Below are 21,853 nucleotides of genomic sequence, written 5' to 3' on the forward strand. Positions count from 1 at the left end.
CCTGCATAAAATAGCATATGTAGTGTTTCCGAGGTTTGAAGAAGTACTGTTCACATCCACACTATGGTACTTCAATTTCACAGTTAAGCCTATCTCACGCCAATAATGTAAATAGTTTTAACCAATTCCTATCTCCCTGCATCGCACAGAGTGACAAGTGAACCCACCTGATGTCAATGCATTCAATTCTGAGAAGGAAAAATTGACTGTTTTGCTGTCAAATCAATGTCGTTAGACTGCACTGTTATATTTTCCATAATCAGCTATTAATTAATAGCAAAACCAAATCAAAGTTGGCGATGTAAAACCACACAATATAGTCACAGACATATAAAGTGACAAAACACCAGTTTCAGATGGAAAGAAGAAACTGTGTTGGCCAGATCTTTATTGACATCTAACACTTAATCTTTATGATACGAAATGTTAACGTAGTACACAACATAGCCAAAGATGGTGGTGGAACAAGACAACATGAAAGATTCTGGGTCTTGAAATAAAATTATTTATCATAAAAAATTTATCTCACTAATAAAACACACACACACACACACACACACACACACACACACACACACACACACATACATGTGTTGCATATTATAACATGCAAATATAATCACTGTCACTCATTGTGAATAAAAATTGGAACTTTGTACACAAAAATAAAATTGTATTATTTCTCTAAATAGTTAAGACTTTGAGCACAAAACTGACAAGTTGTCACTGCTATAGCTAAATATTCGAGATTTAAAAAAATATACATGGCTTGAATATTGGCTGATAAAATTTATAGCTTAAGCTTAAGCAGCATTTGTTTGTGTGCAAAGTTCGATTGACGTACCAGAGTTTGCGAGCACAGCTGACCTTCAAATTAAACATTTTCAAATCTAAATAAACTGTATTGCTTATTAAAATACACAGAGGTCGTTCATTGACGCTAATGAAATAAACTATTCATTGGTAGAAGACCATAATTCTATCTTTGTACCATGCATTACACTCAACAAAAGATATATAAATTGGTTCTATAACATTGAAAAACATGATCTAACTTACAGCTTAAAGTGCACTTATCAACTAGAATTACCAAAATAAACAATGTTATTCTAACATCTCAATTCTTCAAAATGTCTATAAAAGCAATATCAAAGTTTAAAATGTAGGCGTTCAAAATGTTGTCATCTTCTGCTGTCACACAGGGTAATCTACATGATACTTCTAGGAAATAGCATAGTGAACAATAGTAACAAACATTTGTATGGGTAGGAAATGTGTGTTGTCATTCTCTCAGTGACTCAATAACAGGGTATTAACTTCATCTCTGTCTTATTTTGCCACCGTCATTGATAAGTTTGTGTAGTATATAGACATTCCATACCATGGTATGAAGTTGAAGTGTTACATCACAATAAAGATCTCGTCAAAACAGCTTCTTCTTTCCATCCTAAGGCTCTGTTTGGTCCGTTTATTTGTCTGTGGCTATGCTGTGTGTTTTCACCTCGCTTATTCTGATTAGGTTTTTGGTATATTTGGTAGCTGATTATGGGATGATTATGGTAAATATAGCCAGCAAACGTTTTAGAGAGACTGGTAATTCCTCAAAACTTGTTTTGTACGTAAGCTCTATAGGCCTGAATCATTTGTAACAAAAAGTCAATAATTGCCAATTAGTATCATCAATTATGTTTTTCTAGTATAGAAAACGATGCAGTACTTTCTTCTCCCAGCCTAAGATTGAATTGCCAACATCTTTTAGGTATTGTAGATATGGGGATAATATTGTAACACTTCACAAGCATCATGAAACAGTTTAGATGTGAAAATATTTAATTTGGTGGTCCATTGGTCCTTTGACCAAGTGTAGGCCTAAAATTCAAGTTATTTACATTCTTCCAGTAGCTGGTAGGGATTCAGACTTCCTGTTTGTTGTGGGCTCGCTTACTTAGCATATTATCTGAACCAATGTGAGTTCTCTGCAGTTATAAGCTTGATTAGGTTAGCTTTGGTACATCACTTCATTTAGGACCAACATGACATGTCAACTACCTGTTTAACAACTACATCTACATTTACGTGACTACTCTGCTATTCACAATAAAGTGAATGACAGAGGGTTCAATGAACCACCTTCAAGCTGTCTCTCTACCATTCCACTCTCGAACGGCGCTCGGGGAAAACGAGCTCTTAAATTTTACTGTGGGAGCCCTGATTTCTCTTATTTTATCATGATCATTTCTCCCTATGTAGGTGGGCGCCAACAGAATTTTTTCGCAGTCGGAGGAGAAAATTGGTGATTGAAATTTCATGAGAAGATCTCATTGCAACGAAAAACGCCTTTTTGTAAAATGATAGCTACTCCGGTTCACATATCTTGTCTGTGGCACTATCTCCCTAACTTCGCGATAATACAAAACGAGCTACCGTTCTTTGTACTTTTTCGATGTCATCCGTCAGTCCCATTTGATGCGGATCCCACACCACACGTTAATACTCCAGGATATGGCGGACAAGCGTGGTTTAAGCAGTCTCTTTAGTAGACCTGTTGCACCTTCTAAGTATCCTGCCAATGAATCGGAATCTTTGGTTGGCTCTACCCACAATATTATTTATGTGATCGTTCCAATTTAGGATATTTGTAATTGTAATCCCTAAGTATTTAGTTGAATTTACAGCCTTCTGATTTGTGTGACTTATCGGGTAATCGAAATTTACCTGATTTCTCTTAGTACTCATGTGAATAACTTCACACTTTTCTTTATTCAGTGTCAATTGCCACTTTTCACACAATACAGATATCTAAATCATTTTGCAAGTCGTTTTGATCAACTGATGACTTTTCAAGACTGTAAATCACAGCATCATCAGCAAACAATCTAAGACGGCTACTCAGATTGTCTCCTGTGTCGTTAATATAGATCAGGAACAATAAAGGGCCTATTACACTTCCCTGGGGAACGCCGGATATTATTTCTGTATTACTCCATGACTTTCCGGCTATACTATGAACTGTGACCTCTCTGACAGGAAATCACGAATCGAATCACGCAACTGAGGCGATATTTCATAGGCATGCAGTTTGGTTAAAAGACGCTTGTGAGGACCGGTGTCGGAATGCTCCTGGAAATCTAAAAATGTGGAATCAATTTGACATCCCCTATCCATAGCACTTATTACTTCATCAGTATAAAGACCTAGTTGTGTTTTGCAAGAACGATATTTTCTGAATCCGTGCTGAGTATGTGTCAATAAATCGTTTTCTTCGAGGTACTTCATAATGTTCGAATACAGTGTATGTTCCAAAGCCCTACTGTAAATCGACGTTAGTGATATGGGCCTGTAATTCAGCGGAATACTCCTACTTCCCTTTTTAGGTATTGGCATGACGTGAGAAATTAACCAGTCCTCAGGTACAGATCTTTCTGTGAGCGAGCGGTTGTATATAATATTAAAATGTTATTATTTAGCCATGTGACTTTTGTAACTATTCAGGCATGACGATAAACTTGGGAAACTTAATTTTAGAGTTCACAATCATATATTAGGCACAAATCTGATGTGTAAGTGTATGTTGAAAATAAAATTATGGCACTTGATGTAAACACTGCATTTTTTATGTTCCTGTCGTCTTTTTGCACATATTTTAGAAGTGGGAAGAACATTGTGATGTTTCTAATATCTGATGCACGGATGGTATTTCTGTATCCAAAAACAGTATTTGTGTATGCAATTCAGATTCTACGACTGGCTACTTTGATACTGCTGAACAATTTTCCAGTGCATTTAACAAAGAAAGTAACAAGGTTTCTGGTGGCAGTATAATTTCAGACTGAGTGTGGCTTTTAATAAATGAAATTAACTATATTACAGTGTATTTAAGTATACCACCAAAATTCGGTATAGAATAACTTTGATATTTCATCTTATTTAACTCACGTGGGCTCCAAGAGTAAATAGAACTAGTTTTTAAAAGAGTCTTTAGGGCAACATAAATAGCATCCAACGTATCACACAAGAACTTTGAAATAATACTTTTGGGAATGTGGTATAAATATTGGAAAAATGACAAGTAATTGCAAATTGTCAAATATCGAAGTGTCACTTCAGACCACAGACTGCGTCTCTAGTACCACAGACTGCATCTCTAGTATCAGTTTTGCTTGAGTCACAGTTCTACTCGGAATTGGCTTTTCTCGAAAGTTGTTCGTACATGTGCCTTCGTTTGCGAGAGCGACGTCCATTTTAAGTTTGTATGATGCACCGTGTATTCTGCCTAAAGGCCACTTCCAAATTCAACATTTATTCTTTCTTTCCTTCTCATAGTATTCTTGATTCAGTTCTAATGCCACAACATCGATGACAACGCCATTGTCTGAACAAACAATCCCAGCTGACACCATATTCGGGGCAGTGTCACAAGAAGTCTGACAGGAGCATGTGGAAACAGCAGTACACAGTGCCATTGCCTTATCGGTCGTCTTATCTGATGCTGTGATATCACTTTGGTTTCATGTGGAAACACAGCTTTACGCCAAGTGTGATGCAATAATCGATCTTTGGATATTCCCAAGTGTTGCTTTAGTTGTAAGTTCATGGAATAAACAGTGTGTGCTTGTGTGTTTCTGTATGTCTGTGCTGCTGACGGATGTTACATGGGGAAATGCTGCAAGATATACTATAAGGGGCAGTCAAATGAAAACGAAACCGACTTATATGAGGTTTAATCAAATGAAACCTGGTCTATGAGTCTACCTTTGCCTTACACGTAAGGTGGGGCCACGTAACTGCGGGTATGGTGGCGCCATCTATTAGTAGAGACACAAGTGCGCACCGTTTGATATTGCATAGTGCCAGTGTGGTATTACGCCGGAGAGAAGGTGGTCACACAAGTTACCGTCCACTGCCGAACACGCAGGCGAGTAAGCAGGAACAACGAGGAGGGATTCGATTTTTGGCGCCGGAGGGAATACGAGGCTGTGAAACGTATAGGTAGATGAAGGCTGTATATAGTGAGTACAGTCTGAGTCGTTCAAGTGTTGCTGAATGGCGCAAACGATTCCTTGAGGCGCGAGTCACAGGAAGACGATGCTCGTCCTGGACAGGCTCATCGTGTCATCACACCGGAAATGGTTGCGGAAGTGAATGCTTTAGTCTTGAACAACCACAGAATCACCATGGACGAGATCCATCGGTTACTGGGTATTAGCACCCACACCATAATGCAGCAACACTTGAACTTTCGACAAATCTGTGTGTAGTGGGTTCCCCACCAACTGACCGCCGAAGAACGCAATACTCGAATGGCGCTGTCTTTAAGTCATCTGCAACGTTATCATGAGGAGGAATACGCCGAGACATATTGCCCAGCGGCGTTATCCCGCCCACACACGGCCACTGCGGTGAAGACGACATTGCAGCAGTTTCGGTGGGAAACGCTGGAACATCCACTGTACAGTCTCCACCTTTCGCCGTGTGACTTTCATGTGTCTGGATCTCTAAAACAAGCTACTTGTGGCCATTGATTCGCAACGGACGACGAAGTGTGTGACTAGGTCCAGGGCTGGATCTGACAGCAGCCTTCTAGCTTCTCCAAGGATGGGATCGACCGGCTAGTGTCACAATGGGATAAATGTGCCAACAGTTTTTACGACTGTTTTTGAGTATGTGTACTGTGTATAACTACATTTTTGAGTTAGTGGAATTGTTTCAATTACTTTACACTAGTGACCAAGTATCATTTACATGCTCCTTATATATCAAGCATGGTGCAGACGTTACTAATCCATGTAGGTGTGTGTACAGAAGCGCCCTCTATTGGGAATCAGGAAATTACAACTCGAGCATTCATGGCTGTGCATTTGTCTGTTAGATGTGCTTAGTGTGAAGTCAGCACATAGTATGTGTGTCCAACTTCACTTGGAGGACGTGAAAGTGAGGTGCACGGCGATTTTGGACTGCAGAAGAAAATATCAGGAAATGAAATTCATGCCCAAATGTCTGCCATGTATGGCCCAGTATGTCACTTGCGTTTGTGTTTGTGTGGAATAAATGATTTTGAAGTTGGGTATCGCTGAAAGACAGCAATGGGCCAAGACAGACTCAAGGTGTCACTTCCCCTTCAATCAATGCTTTCGTGGGTGGTGCTGTCAGAAATGACCGAAGGTGGATGGTTGAAGTCATTAGGCTCATGTTGAGCATCAGTCACAGTACCACTCACACAATCATGACAGACCGTCTGAAGAAGTTCCATAAAATCTGAGTACAGTGTGTTCCCCACCGCCTGACAGAGGGGTAAAAGTTGAGCAGAATGTCAACATTACTGCAGCACCTAGGATGGTATCAGAATGAAGATTGCTTCCTGCCCTATATTGTTGTGGGAGATAAAATGTAGTGTCATAATTTTGTGCCAGTGAGCAAGTGTCACAACCAGCAGTGGCAGCTCATGAGTTCACTCACAATGAAAAAATTTGAAGTCATACATGCCAGCTCTGGGAAAGTCTGAGGACCGTTTTCTCTGACTACAGGGGTCCACAGTTCATTGACATTCTGCAACAATTAATATAGATTAGTAAGTGGACACTTCGCTTAAACTGAGGCACGCCATCAAGTCCAAACATCATCATTCTGTTGTGGGATAATGCCTGTGCACATGTTTCCAAGGTACTTGAGACTATATTTCAGAAGTTTCGGTGGAAATCCCTCACACATCCTCCATTGAGTCCTGCTCTGCCCCATGCTATTTCCATATTTTTGGAACCCTGAAAAAAGACATTCGTGGTCGTTGATTTGCTTCAGACAAAGGCATGCATGTCTAAGTACAATAAAGTTTCTATGGGAAACACTTTTGCATACCAACACTGACTGCCTTATCGCACAGTGAGACAAATGTATTAGCAGTTATGGTGATTACTTTTGAAATAATAAACACGATATTTCAGTCATCTTCAGGTGAGTCATCAAAGACTTGCTCTGTTCTGCAATATATAGCGCGTTGCGAGTATTCCACACACGTATCACAATCAAGTTGACAGAAGGACCACACTTCCCGGCGATAGCGCCCTTGCTGACAAGGGCGCCCATACAATAGTTTGTAGGTGGTGACCAACCAAAGGATATCAGGTGTTCCTAATACTTTGGAAGACGAATGGCTACTTGTAAGTAACTATAAAGGAGCTCCAGTACGTAATGCCGACGCTTAGATCGATTTGTTCTAATCTAAGACGATAGAGTATGCCGAAGTCCATGGCAAGCGATAATCCTCGAACACAGTTTAGTTTTGTGGCTCCATCAGCGAGGGCACTGCCGATGGGAAGTGTGGTCTATCTGTCAACTTGATTTTGACACATGTACTTACTCGCAACATGCTATAGATTGTGGAACGGAAAAAGTCTTCGACTGTCTTTGACGGCTCACCTGCAAATGACTGGCAGTTGCCCAGTTGAAATATTGTGGGAAGCATTAAACGACGACTGGCTGCAAGCCCGAGATTTCTTTGAACATTCAGTTCGCTTGGAAAATTTTAAAGTTCACATAGATTACTTACTTTTTTTCCATCTGTCTCGTTTTCATTTATCTGTCCTTATATTCAAGTACTTTTTTGCTAAATATTTTGGAACATGATGCAAAAAATATTAAATCATTCAGATACTTTTGAGCACAGTCAAATGGCTGCTCTGTGACCACAGTGTGATTCACTGTTTCGCTGTAATTGCCGCCGCCACTGTTAGCAGAAATAAGCAAGAGCTTCTCGGAACCCGAATGATATCATTGATAAGGGAGGCATGCCTTTTTATGTGATGGTGATGACATCATGGACAAGCAGGCATCATGGGTAGGACACTGACCTGCTCACATAGCTTCAAAAATGTAAACAAAGTGGGGCAAACCATAACACTGGACTTTAAGTTCATATGCCTTGTACAGCCCTTCTATATATCCCTTCCATCTTTCAGCTTTATATTCTTTGTTTAGTACTGGCTTGCTGTCTGAGCTCTTGATACTGATACAGTCACTCCTCTTCTCTCCAAGGGTCTACTTAATTTTTCTGTAGGCGGTATCTATCTTTCCCCTGTTGATCCATGCATATACAGCCTTACATTTGTCCTCTAGCCACACCTGCTTACACATTTTGCAGGTCTTCAAACTTTTCCTTTGTACATCGATGTCCCACATTGCCTGCTTCATTGGCTACTTTTATATATTTTCTTCTAACATCGATGAAGTTAAATATTTCGTGTGTTATCCAAAGACTTCTAATCACTGTCTTTCTGCCTACTTGATGCTCCGCTGCCTTCACTATTCTCTAGAATCTACCCATTTGTCTTCTATTGTCCTCATTTCCACAATTTGCGTAGTGCTCGCTTTGAAACTCTTAACAGCCTCTAGTTCTATCGATTTATCCATGCTCCACCTCTGTAATATCCTAACTTTCTGTGATTTCTTCATTTTTAATCTGCAGCTCAGAATCAATAAAATATGGCCAGAGACCACAGTTGTCCCTAGAAGCGTTTTAAAGATTAAAATTTGGCTGCAGAATCTCTGTCTTACCATTACATAATCTGTACGAAACCTTCCAGTGTCTCCATGTCTTTTCCAGTTATGAAATCTTCTTTGCTGGTAAGTGAGTGAGATATGCCCCTTGCCTGGAACAGGTGTTCATATGACTGTGAATGTTATCACTCCCAAGGAAATTTTGAAAACATAATAGTTTGTCACATTAGCTGTAACAAATGAATGTAACAGTTTCACAATCCCACAGTTTCTCTTTGCTCTGCCAGAACATATGTTTTGCGAGTTTTTGAAGTTGCGTTCCATTTTAGAAGTCTTGTCTCTGAAATTCCTTTGTTTTAACATAGTTTACAACCGTTTATTAGTTGTTTTCATTTCTGTGAGACGTCTATGTTATATCTCTCTTGCTCTCACGATTCATCACATTTACTTGCTATGATAACGTATTCTCATTATATGACTCATGTACAGTATGACAACCGCCAAGACTACACAAAGAGAACAGACATTTCAGTGACCAGACAGACGGTTCATAATGTTGTGAAAAAAAAATGCAGAAGGCAGTTTTGAACATGGCTTGCCCACTTGGCAGTCCAACAGTAAAACCTCTTACCCATTACACCGTTGATGTGTTAGGCTGCTCTTAATTGCACTTCTTGTTGTTAGACCCTTCACTGTTTCTATTTTTCTTTTTTTCACTGTTCAGTACATCTTCTTCTTGGTCTCATGCTTCATCTGTGTTCAGTTTTTGATGGGCTATCCAATGGGCCATCTTATCACTAAATCTTGAGGAGGGCGCGATGGGGAATTTCCATCATCAGGAGGACGTTACCATCACGAGAAACTAAACTGGCATTCTACAGGTTGGAGCATCGAATCAGGTTAATCGGTCAGACAATACAAGAAGAAAAACTGATAGGTTGAAGTTAAAAGATAGTGTGAAATAGTGAAATGATGTAGTAAGAAGAACAGGATGTCTTGTCATTTCAATACAGGGCTACCAACGTAAAATCACATAGGGGTATTACAGAAATGAAAAAGAAAATAATGTGGGTGAATTGCAGTGAACAGCATAGGAAACACATTATCGTATGCTACATAGCATTACAACCACTTTAGTATTCAAGATTATATGCCTATGAGCTCTGTAGATGACAAAGATGAAACAATTTGTGGAATAAAAGGTATTATTCAGAAAGAAGAGCCGAACATTTAATTATGTTGCGAGAACGGTATTTGAAAGAAAAAAAATGAAGAGACAAATTACTTATTGTCATTTATTTTTACTTCTGTTCTGGTATTAATTTTTTCCCATTGTTTTTCTGCAATCCTCTCTGCCTATAGTTAGGTATGGTTCATTCATTTCTCTGTCATGTGACAAGTGACACTTCTTATTTTGTTGAAAGATGCCTCCACAGTTGTTCCTTTTTAACCTTTTTGTGAGAGTATTCCTAAAAAGTATTTATGATAATATACTTTGAAGTTAGCAATTATTTTTAAGGGGAAACATTTGTGAATAATGCAAGTAAATAGAAAAGAAAATGGAGTAAAGGAGTTGGAAATATTATTTATTTCAGTTTTTTCACTATATAAAATCTGAAAGATTTTGAAAAACATTAAAATAATCTTTATTCAATAAAATATTACAGTAAGTGACTGAAATAACTGCTTTATAATATTTATCATGAATAGCATCATATACATTGTGTATAGCATTTATCATACTTTTTAGTTGAAGTAATATAAACTGACAATTTAAAGCTTGAGTTACTTGGCAGATATGTGGTTATTAAGTCACAAAGAAAAATATAACATTAATTACTCTACAGGACTGCCTTTATTTCATACTTACAATACAAATGATGGTATTACAGTACTGCCTGATGTAATATTCAGCGTTATACTTATGATAAAACTTAATACACACTGCCTTAACTCATTCAAGTGTGATAAACTTACTGTGTTAGGCTATTATGCATTCAAAGGACAATAAAAATGCATAAAAATGTGTCTTAGAGTGAAGTAAGTTTGAAAAGAAGTTATACAGAACACTGGTACAGTCATTAACTGTTTCTGAGGTAAATAACTGACGAAACAATCTCTTACTGCGTAATGAAAACATTGCCTTTTCTGGGAGACACTAATGTAACAATAAGTTATATAAAAAATCTTTGTTGTACTAGCATTGTTTTTAGGTGTACACAATAATTTTTAATTGAAAAAGATGCACACTTTTTATGTCTAAAACAAATGTTACTGAATTTGGAAAAATGAGCTACAAAGAAAATATAACTTAGTCTTTGGATGCTCAAAAGACGAGAAAAATTGAAGTTCACTAAGAAGGTTGTTGCTGATATATACTGTCAAATGCTTGAAATGTAATAACTATGTAACAGGACAGTCACTGGGTCAAAATTAAGTGTGTTTGTCCTGATAGTTATCCTTAAAAAAATTAACTCAGTTTATTTCACTCTTAATGTATAGCATTTCTCGTTATTTGTGACCAAGTGGGTAACATCATGAGGCAAAAGGAAAATCTGTTCTATCTTTTAGGTTGAGTATTTGATTTCATCTAATAATTTATCATTGGCTCATTTCATTGTTCGTGTTTCAACTGTCAAGACTCTCATTCTAAATTTGATTCGAACATTCATTTTTTGTGTTGGCACTGATATAATTCTTTTGCAATCTGTGTTGTTATTTTTAGATTTAAGCCATTGTTATCACATTTCAAACTTAGCCAGGCATCATAACTGAATTTTTATTTGCCCCATAGTTAAATGCTGCATACACCTGCTCACGATGTGATGCCACTCCTTCCAGTAGGTAACAGTTAATGAATTATTTGTTTTTCATGCTCATTTGTTGGTTACTTTTGAAATAATAACACATGTCCTGCATAGTATTTTACAAAACAAGTTGATTTTTTTTACAAAAATAAAAAACTCATTAGTATATTTCTACATTATTTATTGAGCTAATGTTCAGAGTGAGGCAGCTACAACAGGCTACACCAAATACATGCAGAATGAGTAAACTTATAGAGGTGGGTACATTCAAATAATCTGTGACGCTTGCAGCGGCCAGTTATGACACTAACATTGTTTTCTTTTAATCGAAGTATATACTTTTACCATGTCACCAGGAAGAACCTCTGAAGAGGACCTCAATGACATAACATGAGTAAATCTTGAAAAAAAGTAGGAAGATAACAGTATCGAAACCATAATATCGTCACCAGGAAAAGAGGTCACACAAAATATCGTATGTGCCCTAAATGCCAAATGTAATCAAACTCATAACTCAGGTATTGTGCTGTTCTTCTGTTTTTCTGTGAGTTTGATATCCGTCAATCTGTTCCCAGCTGTTGTATATATCAGACAGCTTGCTCGTCAAGGTATTTCAACTTTCACAAAGTATATGACAGTCGACACAGTATATATGGTTTTCATTTATAGTGAATGTTGCCAAACGACTTGAGCAGCAGTGTGGTACTGGGCTGAAGAGTGTTTCAAGCCCTCACATTCTCTCTTTGTGATCAATAAAAAGAATTCAAGATATTAAAAGCGCAAGGAATAAACTACCCGAAGAAAAAAAAATTAAAATTAATGAGAGTAACTCAGCTAACATTTGATCAGCAGTATCACACAATTCACAGGTCACTACAAAGCAACTTAATTGTATGAGTGGTATCACCCTAAAGAGTGTTCTGCAAATATTCCATTCTAACGCATTTTATGCTTTCTACTTTCCCTTCTATTAACAGATTTATGGCAGTGACTTTCAAAACTGGTTACAGTTCTCTTAATGACGTCTAAAAACTGCAAAGTGAAATAGCGTTTATATAGCAGATTTTTTTGCAAATGAACTGTGAATTACAAACCATGGAACAACCGGTCGTATTTATGTGCTCTATTGGTTAGCTGAAACTCCACACTGGCTGAGGGAAATGGATAAACAACAACAGTCTGTCAACGTGTGATGTGGAGTTTTATAGACAGAGAAAAGAGAAACAAGGGTTTTACAAGGGAACACCTACAACTCCCAAAGCGTGAAACGCCATATACTATGAACCTATGATGTAATGCGTCCAAATAAAATTCAGTGTGTAGTATTGTCTGCATGAAATCGCTTTATAGCAGGGCTTATCAACGCACTAATTTTGGGCGCGAGCGCTCGTCCCTGCTCACACTCTTGCTCGGGAGCAGAGCATTTATCTTGTGGTGGGAAGTGGGGGAAATGCGCGCACATCACATGCTTATTACAACACTGGAGATGCATTAATGTGGAATAGGGGTGGAGGTTTTCCATCTAATAGCAGGAATGGCGAGTCTGCATTGTGTAGCACCGACAGTGTCTTCCCACTTCGATCTGCAGTGCGATGAATCTTGTTATTGTACATAAAAATGCGTTTGCAAAATGTTTAGTGTACCATAAAGAGCTGAATACTTTCAAGAAGTTCAATTTACAAAGGCATTACATGTCTTACCAAGTTAACGAAAATGTAAACGACAAATGTGAAGTACCTGAGCGTGTATAAGAGGTTTTAAAATTTAAAGTTCTCCCCAGAGGAAGAAGAAGAGGAAGACAAAGTAATTGAATGTGCCGTTCAGGTGTGCTACAAAATTTCACTTCTTTTAGCAAAGTCCTTGCTCCTTTTATAAAAGAATACTTGTTACTTGCAAATGGATACTGATCTCCGCTTCAGGCTGAACAATTTTGCATGTTTGCTAAACCTCTGTGAAGAGTGTGTTGCATATTCCTTAGCGTTCTATGAAAGTGTAGATGCTGCAGTCATACAGCTGGATCTGACATTCTTAGCAGAGTTGAAGGAAGTCTACAAAATGTAGGTTGATTGGTTGGTAGACTGATTCGAGGGGAGGGGACCAAACAACAAGGCCATCTTACCCATCATATTAGGGATGGTGGAGGAACTTCACAGGTACCACCCCAGCATTTACCTCAAGCGATTTAGGGAAATTGCGAAAAACCTAAATCAGGATGGCCAGGCGCAGGTTTGAACCATCGTCTTACTGGATACCAGTCCAGTGTGCAAAGCACTGAACCACCTAGCATGGTGTAGGTTTGTTATGGAATTTAGGAGTTAGTGTGTTAACAGACGCTGCATCAGTCATGTTGAGGGAAAAGATAAAAATTCGTAGCACAGCTGAATGGTAAACTGAAAAAAAAGCTTCCAGTTATCAATTTGGGGACCTGAAGCTTGGATGTAACTGGTATGTAAATCATCAAGGAATATAGAACTCCCTCAGGATCTATTTCCTCGTTTACACAAGTCTCCCCACCCCATTCCTGTGATAAAGGAAGGGGTACAGTACTATTTGCTCACAGGCCTCTGCTCACTACCTGCTCAGGGAGTGTGTTTGCTCTGAATCCCTGTCACAGTAAACATTTTGAGTACTTAATATGACAGCCATGACAGTAAACAAAAGAATCATATACATCAGGAAATTCTCCATATTACTAATATACCTGAGCGAAATATGGGCCTATATTTGTCTATGTGTGTGTACTTATTTTTTATTTATTTCTGATGGCCTGTCCGAGCTCCCTCACTCAATATCATTTAACTTTGTCATGACCACTTTCTTCAGAGAAGTGAACAAATGTCAGTTGATTCCGAGAATAAATGATTCAATTGATTCTGTGAATAAATGATGCTAGCAATGAATGAAATACAACCTTTTTTCCATTTGCTTATCATTTTACATTTAAGTTGCGACGTTAATAAAGTTAAGAAATGCGTCCTTGTATTTTATGTGATTCATCTTGTTAAGTTTCAGTATCTGTCATAACGTTTACTGACTGACACATTTGTTTCAGCAATCCAAGGAGAGTATAATATACATTACAGCAGCACCACTGTACTCCATCCACCAACAGGATGGATGTAAATAGTGTATTCAAGGTAGGGCAGTTTTATAATGTGTTAAGATACAAATATTGGTTAGAAAAAAATTTTCACAGCCTGTTATCAACAGCACATGCAGCTCGTAAATACTTCACGACTTTATCTTCATTTCTGTCTGTTAAACTCAATTACATTGTAAACAGTATTGAAGTTAGGTGTCACCAATGCTTACCCCAAGTGTCTGGTAATATGAGAAGAACAACAGTTCTAGTTTTTGTAAGTCTATGTTAATAATGGTTAAAGTATGTACAAAAAATGTACTATGATTGAGAAACATATTTACTAACATTAAAAGGTGACAAACAATGCATCTCCGAGTATGGGCAATGTCAGTATAATTTTATATACCTATGGTATTTTTTGACCAATTATTGCACATACACCATTAAAAAGACATTAATAAACTCATGATTTCTGCAGTACTTATTTTCAGACAAGATGAAATTATGATTTTTCCCCATTTCATACTGACGTGGCTCTTGATTTCTTTTTCATTTTGATATTTTCCTACTGTCACCTAGTAAAACACACACACTGAATATATATATATATATATATATATATATATATATATATATATATATATATATATATATGTTCTTATTTCAACTTAACTTGTCAACCTGTTGGAGACTCAAAACAAATTTATACTTGATACTTGCTGAAGTAGCTGGCTGGTGTGGCCAAGCGGTTCTAGGCGCTTCAGTCTGGAACCGCCCGACCGCTACAGTCGCAGGTTCGAATCCTGCCTCGAGCATGGATGTGTGTGATGTCCTTAGGTTAGTTAGGTTTAAGTATTTCTAAGTTCTAGGGGACTGATGACCTCAGATGTTAAGTCTCATAGTGCTCAGAGCCATTTGAACTTGTTGAAGTGTTTTGTGATTGGGTTCTAGAAATAAGAGATTATGTTTGATGTGGTAGTTTTTAAAATAATAAAACTGGACTTTTGTAATTTAGTATCATTTTGTTCTCAATAGTTTATCAAGCTGAATTATAACTCCAGCACTTTCTGGAACAATTTCTTCCAGATTTTTCTCTTGATTAGAATGTTAGTGTCATCTGAAAATAGGATGGATTTCTTGTTGATACCATCAGGTAGATAACTAATGTAGACTAAAATGTGTAGTGGCTCCAGTGGACTTCCTTGTTGCAATTATGTTGAATCTTCTCCATGTTTGAGAGGGATTTATTACTCATTTCATATATTTACTTTATAGTACCTGTCTGTTGAGCATGCTTTGATCAGTTTTGTGCATTGCTTCACACACCATAGTATTAGAACTTTAAGTAATAAAAAAAGATTTTTAACAGGTCACAAAATATTTCAGTAGTCACTTCTTCCTCACCTAGGCCTTTTAGCAAGTACTCAACACGTTCTTGCGCTGCTGAGATAGTGGAATTACTTTTTAGAATTCATCTTCACTTCTGGATAGTATACTGTACACCATAAAAAACTCTTAAGCTTTTATACAGTACATGTTCAAAGACTTTTGCTAACACTGTAAAAATACTCACTAGTATTTAGGTTTTAGATTCCTTGAAATTGCCCTTTATTGTGTGCATCACTTTGATTCCTAAACTCGTAGGAAACAATCTTTCTTTTATGGATTTGTTACTGGTCTCGGCAAGCTGCTTAACTAAATAAGCAGATGACAGTTTCAGTATTGTATTTTAGTGGCCATATACGGCTGTGGTTTTAATGTTGTTCAACCTATTTATGAGTCTAGTTAATTCTTTGTCATTAGCTGAACACAGGTAAATGTATTTATGAGGATGGTTTGGAAAGTTATCAGAATGGAACAAAAGAAAAGTACTTACATCACTGAAACTTTTTTTATTCTTCAATGTAGTCTCCTTTTAGATTAATGTATTTCGTCCAACGATGTTCCAGTGCCTTGATCCCATCTCGAAAATGAATTTCCTCCAGGCTGCAAAATAGTTGTCAACTCCGGCTATGGCTGGCCGCTGTCACCGAGCGGTTCTTGGCACTTCAGTCCGAAACCGCACTGCTGCTACGGTCGCCGGTTCGAATACTGCATTGTGCATGGATGTGTGTGATGTCCATAGGTTAGTTAGGTTTGTTGTTCTAAGTCTAGGGGACTGATGACCTCAGATGTTAAGTCCCATAGTCCTTACAGCCGTCTGAACCATTTTGAATTCTGGCTATGAATTCTTCGTTTGAAGTTAATCTTCGCCCACCAAGAAAACTTTTCAGTTTTGGGAAGAGATGGCAGTCTGACAGAGCCATATCAGGTGAATAAGGCGGGTGTGGCAACAATTCATACCTTAGTTCGTGTAATTTTCCCACATCAACGGCATGTGTGTGCGGGCACACAGTCTTTTTGGATGATGACTTTCTTGCTAAACCTGGAATTTTTTCCGCACATCTTTTGTTGCAATTTGTCTAGGATGTTAGCATAGTATTCTCCAGTAATTGCTTGCACAGTGGGAGATAGTCTACAAACAGAATCCCCTTCGTATCGCAGAACACTGATGCCATGACCTTTCCCGACGAAGGAATTTTCTTTGCTTTCTTTGGTGTCAATTTTCATGCGTTTTTGATGCAGCGTCAAGAGTTGCAGCGCCCATCTTGCAGATATTTTTTTTCATTTCTCATTCTTCAGTTAAAATGTAATTTCACGCATTTTCAATTGGCGATCGTCCATGACCATATTGTGCACTTTTGCAATGATTTCTAGAGTAGTGACACATCTTGGCTGACCACTGCACGGATCATCTAAGCTCTCCCGACCAAGTTTGAATTCATTTGTCCACTTGGCAACAGCTGAATATGAAGGAGCAGAGTCCCCAGTGTATTCTAGAAATCAGCATGAATATCCTTTGCTTTTATACCTCTCATTACGAAGTACTTAATCACTACTCGAATCTCGATTTTTTTCCATCTTAGGAAATCACAACACGGGAACAACACAGCCATGACACCGCCACAGCGCTCTTCCGAGAGGACTGACGTGGCACGTGTTTACAGGAAACAGTCAAATGAATATCACGTGAACAACTTGTTGAGCTAGTGCTCATTTCTCATGGTGATTACGAGAACTTTTCAAACCACCCTCATACTTAGTTCACTTATGACAGAAGTTGCTTCATTGGTATATTAACAATATCAGAGTCTGAAAAAATTAAATTATTTGTACTGCCTCCCTGTTGCTGTTTTCTGTCCATCTTTTATTTGGTAAATAAAAAATGAGGTTATTTACATTATTTTCATGTAATTATAGATACCTAACAGCAAGGTTCTGTGGTTTCTGTGTTGTTTTATGGAGCTTATTCGTTCTTTGTGAGCAGAGAGACTATAATACTGTATAGTAATCTTCCTGTTCATTGTTTGTAATACAATATATAGCAGTAGCACTATTAGTAGTAACTCCAATATAGACCTTAATCATATTATAATGATTGTATGAAATCGGTAGGAAATGGATTCCTTATAATAATTAATGTTAAAATCATCAAATAAGATGTTTTTGTGTATTTATGTAGCTACTAATCTTATTGAACATACTGTCTAAAATCCTCTGAAATAATTTTGGACTACTGTGAAGTGACTGGTAAACACTGATGATAATGTATTTGTATTATTTATTACTATTTCTATGCAAGTCTTCCTCAGTATTTAAGTTTGACTTACGCAAATACGTTCTCTACCACATTCATTATCCATTTTGCTCAAATACACAGCTGGAACCATTTTTAGAAACTGATCGACAGATGTGTATTGGTACTGTATATTTCTGTATGTTGCAAAGAGTGCCTTCCTCGCCATGAAGCTAGTGTTAAGTTAAAAAATAAGAACTCTACGCTTCTCCACAGCTCTTAGTATGACATCTGCATTTAAAAGTTCACAGCTTCACGATTGCATGTTTAGATGTACAGTTATTAGTCTGATTGTGGTGATGTTGCTGGTTTTCTAAAATGAGAATCTCTGTTTTTTAATCTGAATGGAAATGCGATGATTGTGCTATGGTTATTGTGTTCACTGCTGTTTCTCATTTCTGATGTATCACTTATGTTCATATTTATGAGAACTGTGTTAAGGTTATTTTTTTATTATTTGTAGCATTTTTATTCTAATGGCTTTTAAAAGTTTAATGTTCAGCCTAAATAAGATCTGTGATCTAATTATCAAAGCCAGCTGCACACATGGGATTTATTAGCTATTTCATAGATCACTTTCGAATTCTTGATATACATGTCATCACTATGGCTGATCATAGTGCAGTAGGATATCAAATAGATGAAAGTTCAAGTGATTCCCTGAAGACTATGGTCATTTCATTTGTGTAGGCATAAGTCCCTGTGTTGAACATAATAATGAAGTTATTTAAAGATGATGAATTCCCAGTTTAACAAAACGTTGGTCCATTCTGAATGAATTACTCTCCATTCATAGCAGATGCTTCATTTCTATCAGGGATGCACAGGCCGTGGCCGACAGGCTGCATGCGGCTGATGTAACCAGTAACCAGAAACGAGATGGTGAGGTCCTATGTAGAACTTATTTGTTTTGAGCCACGCCATTCTAGTTAGAATGCTGACAATTTGAAGCAATAACTTGTCTCACAGCACGTTATTTTTAAACTTGCGCACTTGTGCACCAGTCAGCCAGATGAAGAAGAGCTGCACGTGGGCTTGCAATGAACAATATTGGTTAATGTTCAGTGGCTCATGTATTCTACAGTACACACCTTGCATCAGTGAGCTTCATGAGCCTACTCATTAGTGTGTTTAACTTTTTGTAATCAAGGTAGGCAGCAAATTTATGTAATTCTGTGAGCCAATAGGTATTTACTTTACAATCAGTCAATACAAATGTAAGAAAAGTATAAAATTAAAATAAAATGATTACTTCTTAAACAAATTATCTGAACTTGTTTTTGAGGCCCTTACATGACCACAATGAGGGGTTTATGCCAATACTGCAGTAGCACTTCAGTTATCCATATGACATGGGACTGGACCCAAAGTGGATAATGAAATATCCAAATAACTGGATTAATTTACAAAAACAGCTCATTTCTTTTTTAAAAAAAAGCTAAATTTGTGCATACATACTACTGTAAGATTAATTTAATGCCCACAAAACAATTTTGTTTAGCTTTTGTACAGTACTGTCGTTATTTACACTATCAGTTCTTGAACATACGGGTCAGAGTCAGTTATTTTGCTGCTTTCAGTCGGTTTCGTTCAGCTAAGTCTCACATCCGCTTGACAGTGAGCAGCTGTCACACCAGGTTGCTGTTTCATCCATGTTAGCGCAATATCAAGACATGCAGATACCTCACCAGCTTACAATCCTGCATCTTGTTCCATGACAACGTCATCCTCCAGGCCACAGTTTCTTCCCACACACTCTGAATGATTTCATCATGACTAAGAACTGGGAATCCAGCAAGCAAGCAAGCAAGCAGCAAGCAAGCCACTCAACTATACCCTCTGCATAGCAATCGGAACATCTAGGAATTTTCAAAAGAATCTTTCTCATGTCCTCAAGTTATTTTTTTGTCCTTTTTATACTTCTTGTCATCTTCGTCTTTCTGTACCTCACCTTTGGTTGAAAAGCATTAATTCCAAGCACTCCTTAATGTGGTTGTCTTCATCACATTCCATGCTTCCATCACCATACACCATATAAGAGCATTCTTTTAATTCAATTTTTGGTGATGAGACACAATGCTTTCGTCATTTCCATCTTGTATCAAACTCTTCCTCTTCTTCTGTAATATCGCTTCATAGTTTTGATAAGTGACTGCTCCATTGGCTGCTGCAAACTCGTTGCCTTTGGCAGTATGAAGAGTGTTTTGAAACGTCCATCTTCTCTATACCAGAAGGCTTTCTGATGGGTGGGTGGATGTGTTGTCCTGAATTAACATCAGCTTATTGCCTTCTTTTCCTATCGATCTTTGGTATTGTTTTACTCCAGGTAGGAAAACTGAATTATACCGTTTGCGAAACAAAGCAGCAGCCATCCAGGCTTTGGTTGATTCTGGTAAAAGATAGGAAGTTTCTTCACATTATTGAAAGGATGGGGTTTTACGATTTTCCTATCAACTGAAGAGTTATTTTGTGCTTTCCCATACTGTTAGCACATTTCAGCAAAGTGATATGGTCTTTACTAACCTCATGGCTATGGTCCTTAGAATCCGTTTCAGGAGCTAAAATTGTTTTGGGCAAAGCCTTACACATAACGCATGTCTCATCAGCATTGTACAAAAATTCAGAGACATTAAGGTCTGCTTTACTTCTGAATTTTTCAATAGCATTTTCTGCTGCTTTTGGGTCTGCTGATAGTTTTCACCACATAAATCCAAATCAGGAATATTGTGCCTTGTTTCGAAATTCCATAGCTAGCCATTGTTTGCTTTAAATGAAGACGAAGACAAACTGTCGACTTGGTCAGCTAAAAGTTTTGCTTTTTTGCAAGCAGTCAGTCCTCATAGAGTATTTCCCAATGCTCGTAGTTGCAAAAACCACTTGAATATGGCCCTCTTCAAGCTCTCTATTTTCTGCTTATTTTCATCACTCTTCTCGATGAACTCAACTTCATTCTCAAGGACGATCACAAGGTTTAAGACTGAGGACTTTTTTGTGTCTGAAAGTCTAATTGTTCAAGGACATTTATTTTGTCTGTCAATGCTAAGCAACTCATTTCATTTTGTAAGACATATGCTGAACAGTAAATTAAAACACAAGCACAAAACAAAACAAAAGACGCAGAAGACGGAATGTATAGCAACAAATCAGTGCATACGTTTATGTCACAACACTGACTGATGTAGTCCACATTGAATGACAGGACCATAAACTCAACAATGTGTTTGTTGTGTACATAACAACGCCCATAGTGTATTTATTGTTCCTGGAAGATTTTGTCTTTCAATACGTTTGTTGCAGATGTATTTTAGACCGATAAAAAACATACTATATTGAACAAAACCAACAATGTCAGTCATGCAGTACAAATTTTTTTGTCCTCAAAGTGATCTAGATAATTGGTGAGCTGAATAGTTGGAGTTCAGATAATTGGAGGTCTACTGTACAGAAATAATAGCATCTCATTTTGATATGTCTTCATTATCAAGAGCGCTCCAGGATCTGAACTATGGGTTGTAGGGAGGGAATTGATATTAATTTCACAGTGAATGGTGAAAGAGTTTTGAGATTTTATGATTAATGGTTCTGGGAACTCTTGATATTAGACTGCATCCATTAAACACATTCCACCTTTCTTAAAACTGATATTAGGTTGATATGTCAGTCTGTGTGTTGGAGCCAGACTCCAGTTTAGTTTGTGAAGATCATCTTTCCGTTGGAATGTGGGGGCAGCGTTCTTCCCCCTTTCACCTCTGCTGGCTACACCCATGTTTATCCAATTCCTTCACCATCTTCACTGAG

The 21,853-nt window shown here is 37.6% G+C and overlaps 1 protein-coding gene across 1 annotated transcript in view; it reads left to right on the forward strand.

Annotated features, from left to right (window-relative positions):
• The window catches only part of LOC126299108 (gamma-aminobutyric acid type B receptor subunit 1), a 489,230-nt gene extending 469,920 nt beyond the window's left edge, over nt 1-19,310 (forward strand). Inside the window, exons 18-19 of the mRNA XM_049990785.1 lie at nt 14,350-14,434; nt 17,346-19,310. Of these exons, the coding sequence (XP_049846742.1) occupies nt 14,350-14,420 (71 nt within the window). The 3' untranslated portion in view covers nt 14,421-14,434; nt 17,346-19,310. The remainder of the gene's footprint in view (nt 1-14,349; nt 14,435-17,345) is intronic.
• Nucleotides 19,311-21,853: the final 2,543 nt, after the last annotated feature.

The sequence above is a fragment of the Schistocerca gregaria genome, chromosome X (genome assembly GCF_023897955.1).
Source record: "Schistocerca gregaria isolate iqSchGreg1 chromosome X, iqSchGreg1.2, whole genome shotgun sequence".
NCBI classification, from domain to species: Eukaryota; Metazoa; Arthropoda; class Insecta; order Orthoptera; family Acrididae; genus Schistocerca; species Schistocerca gregaria.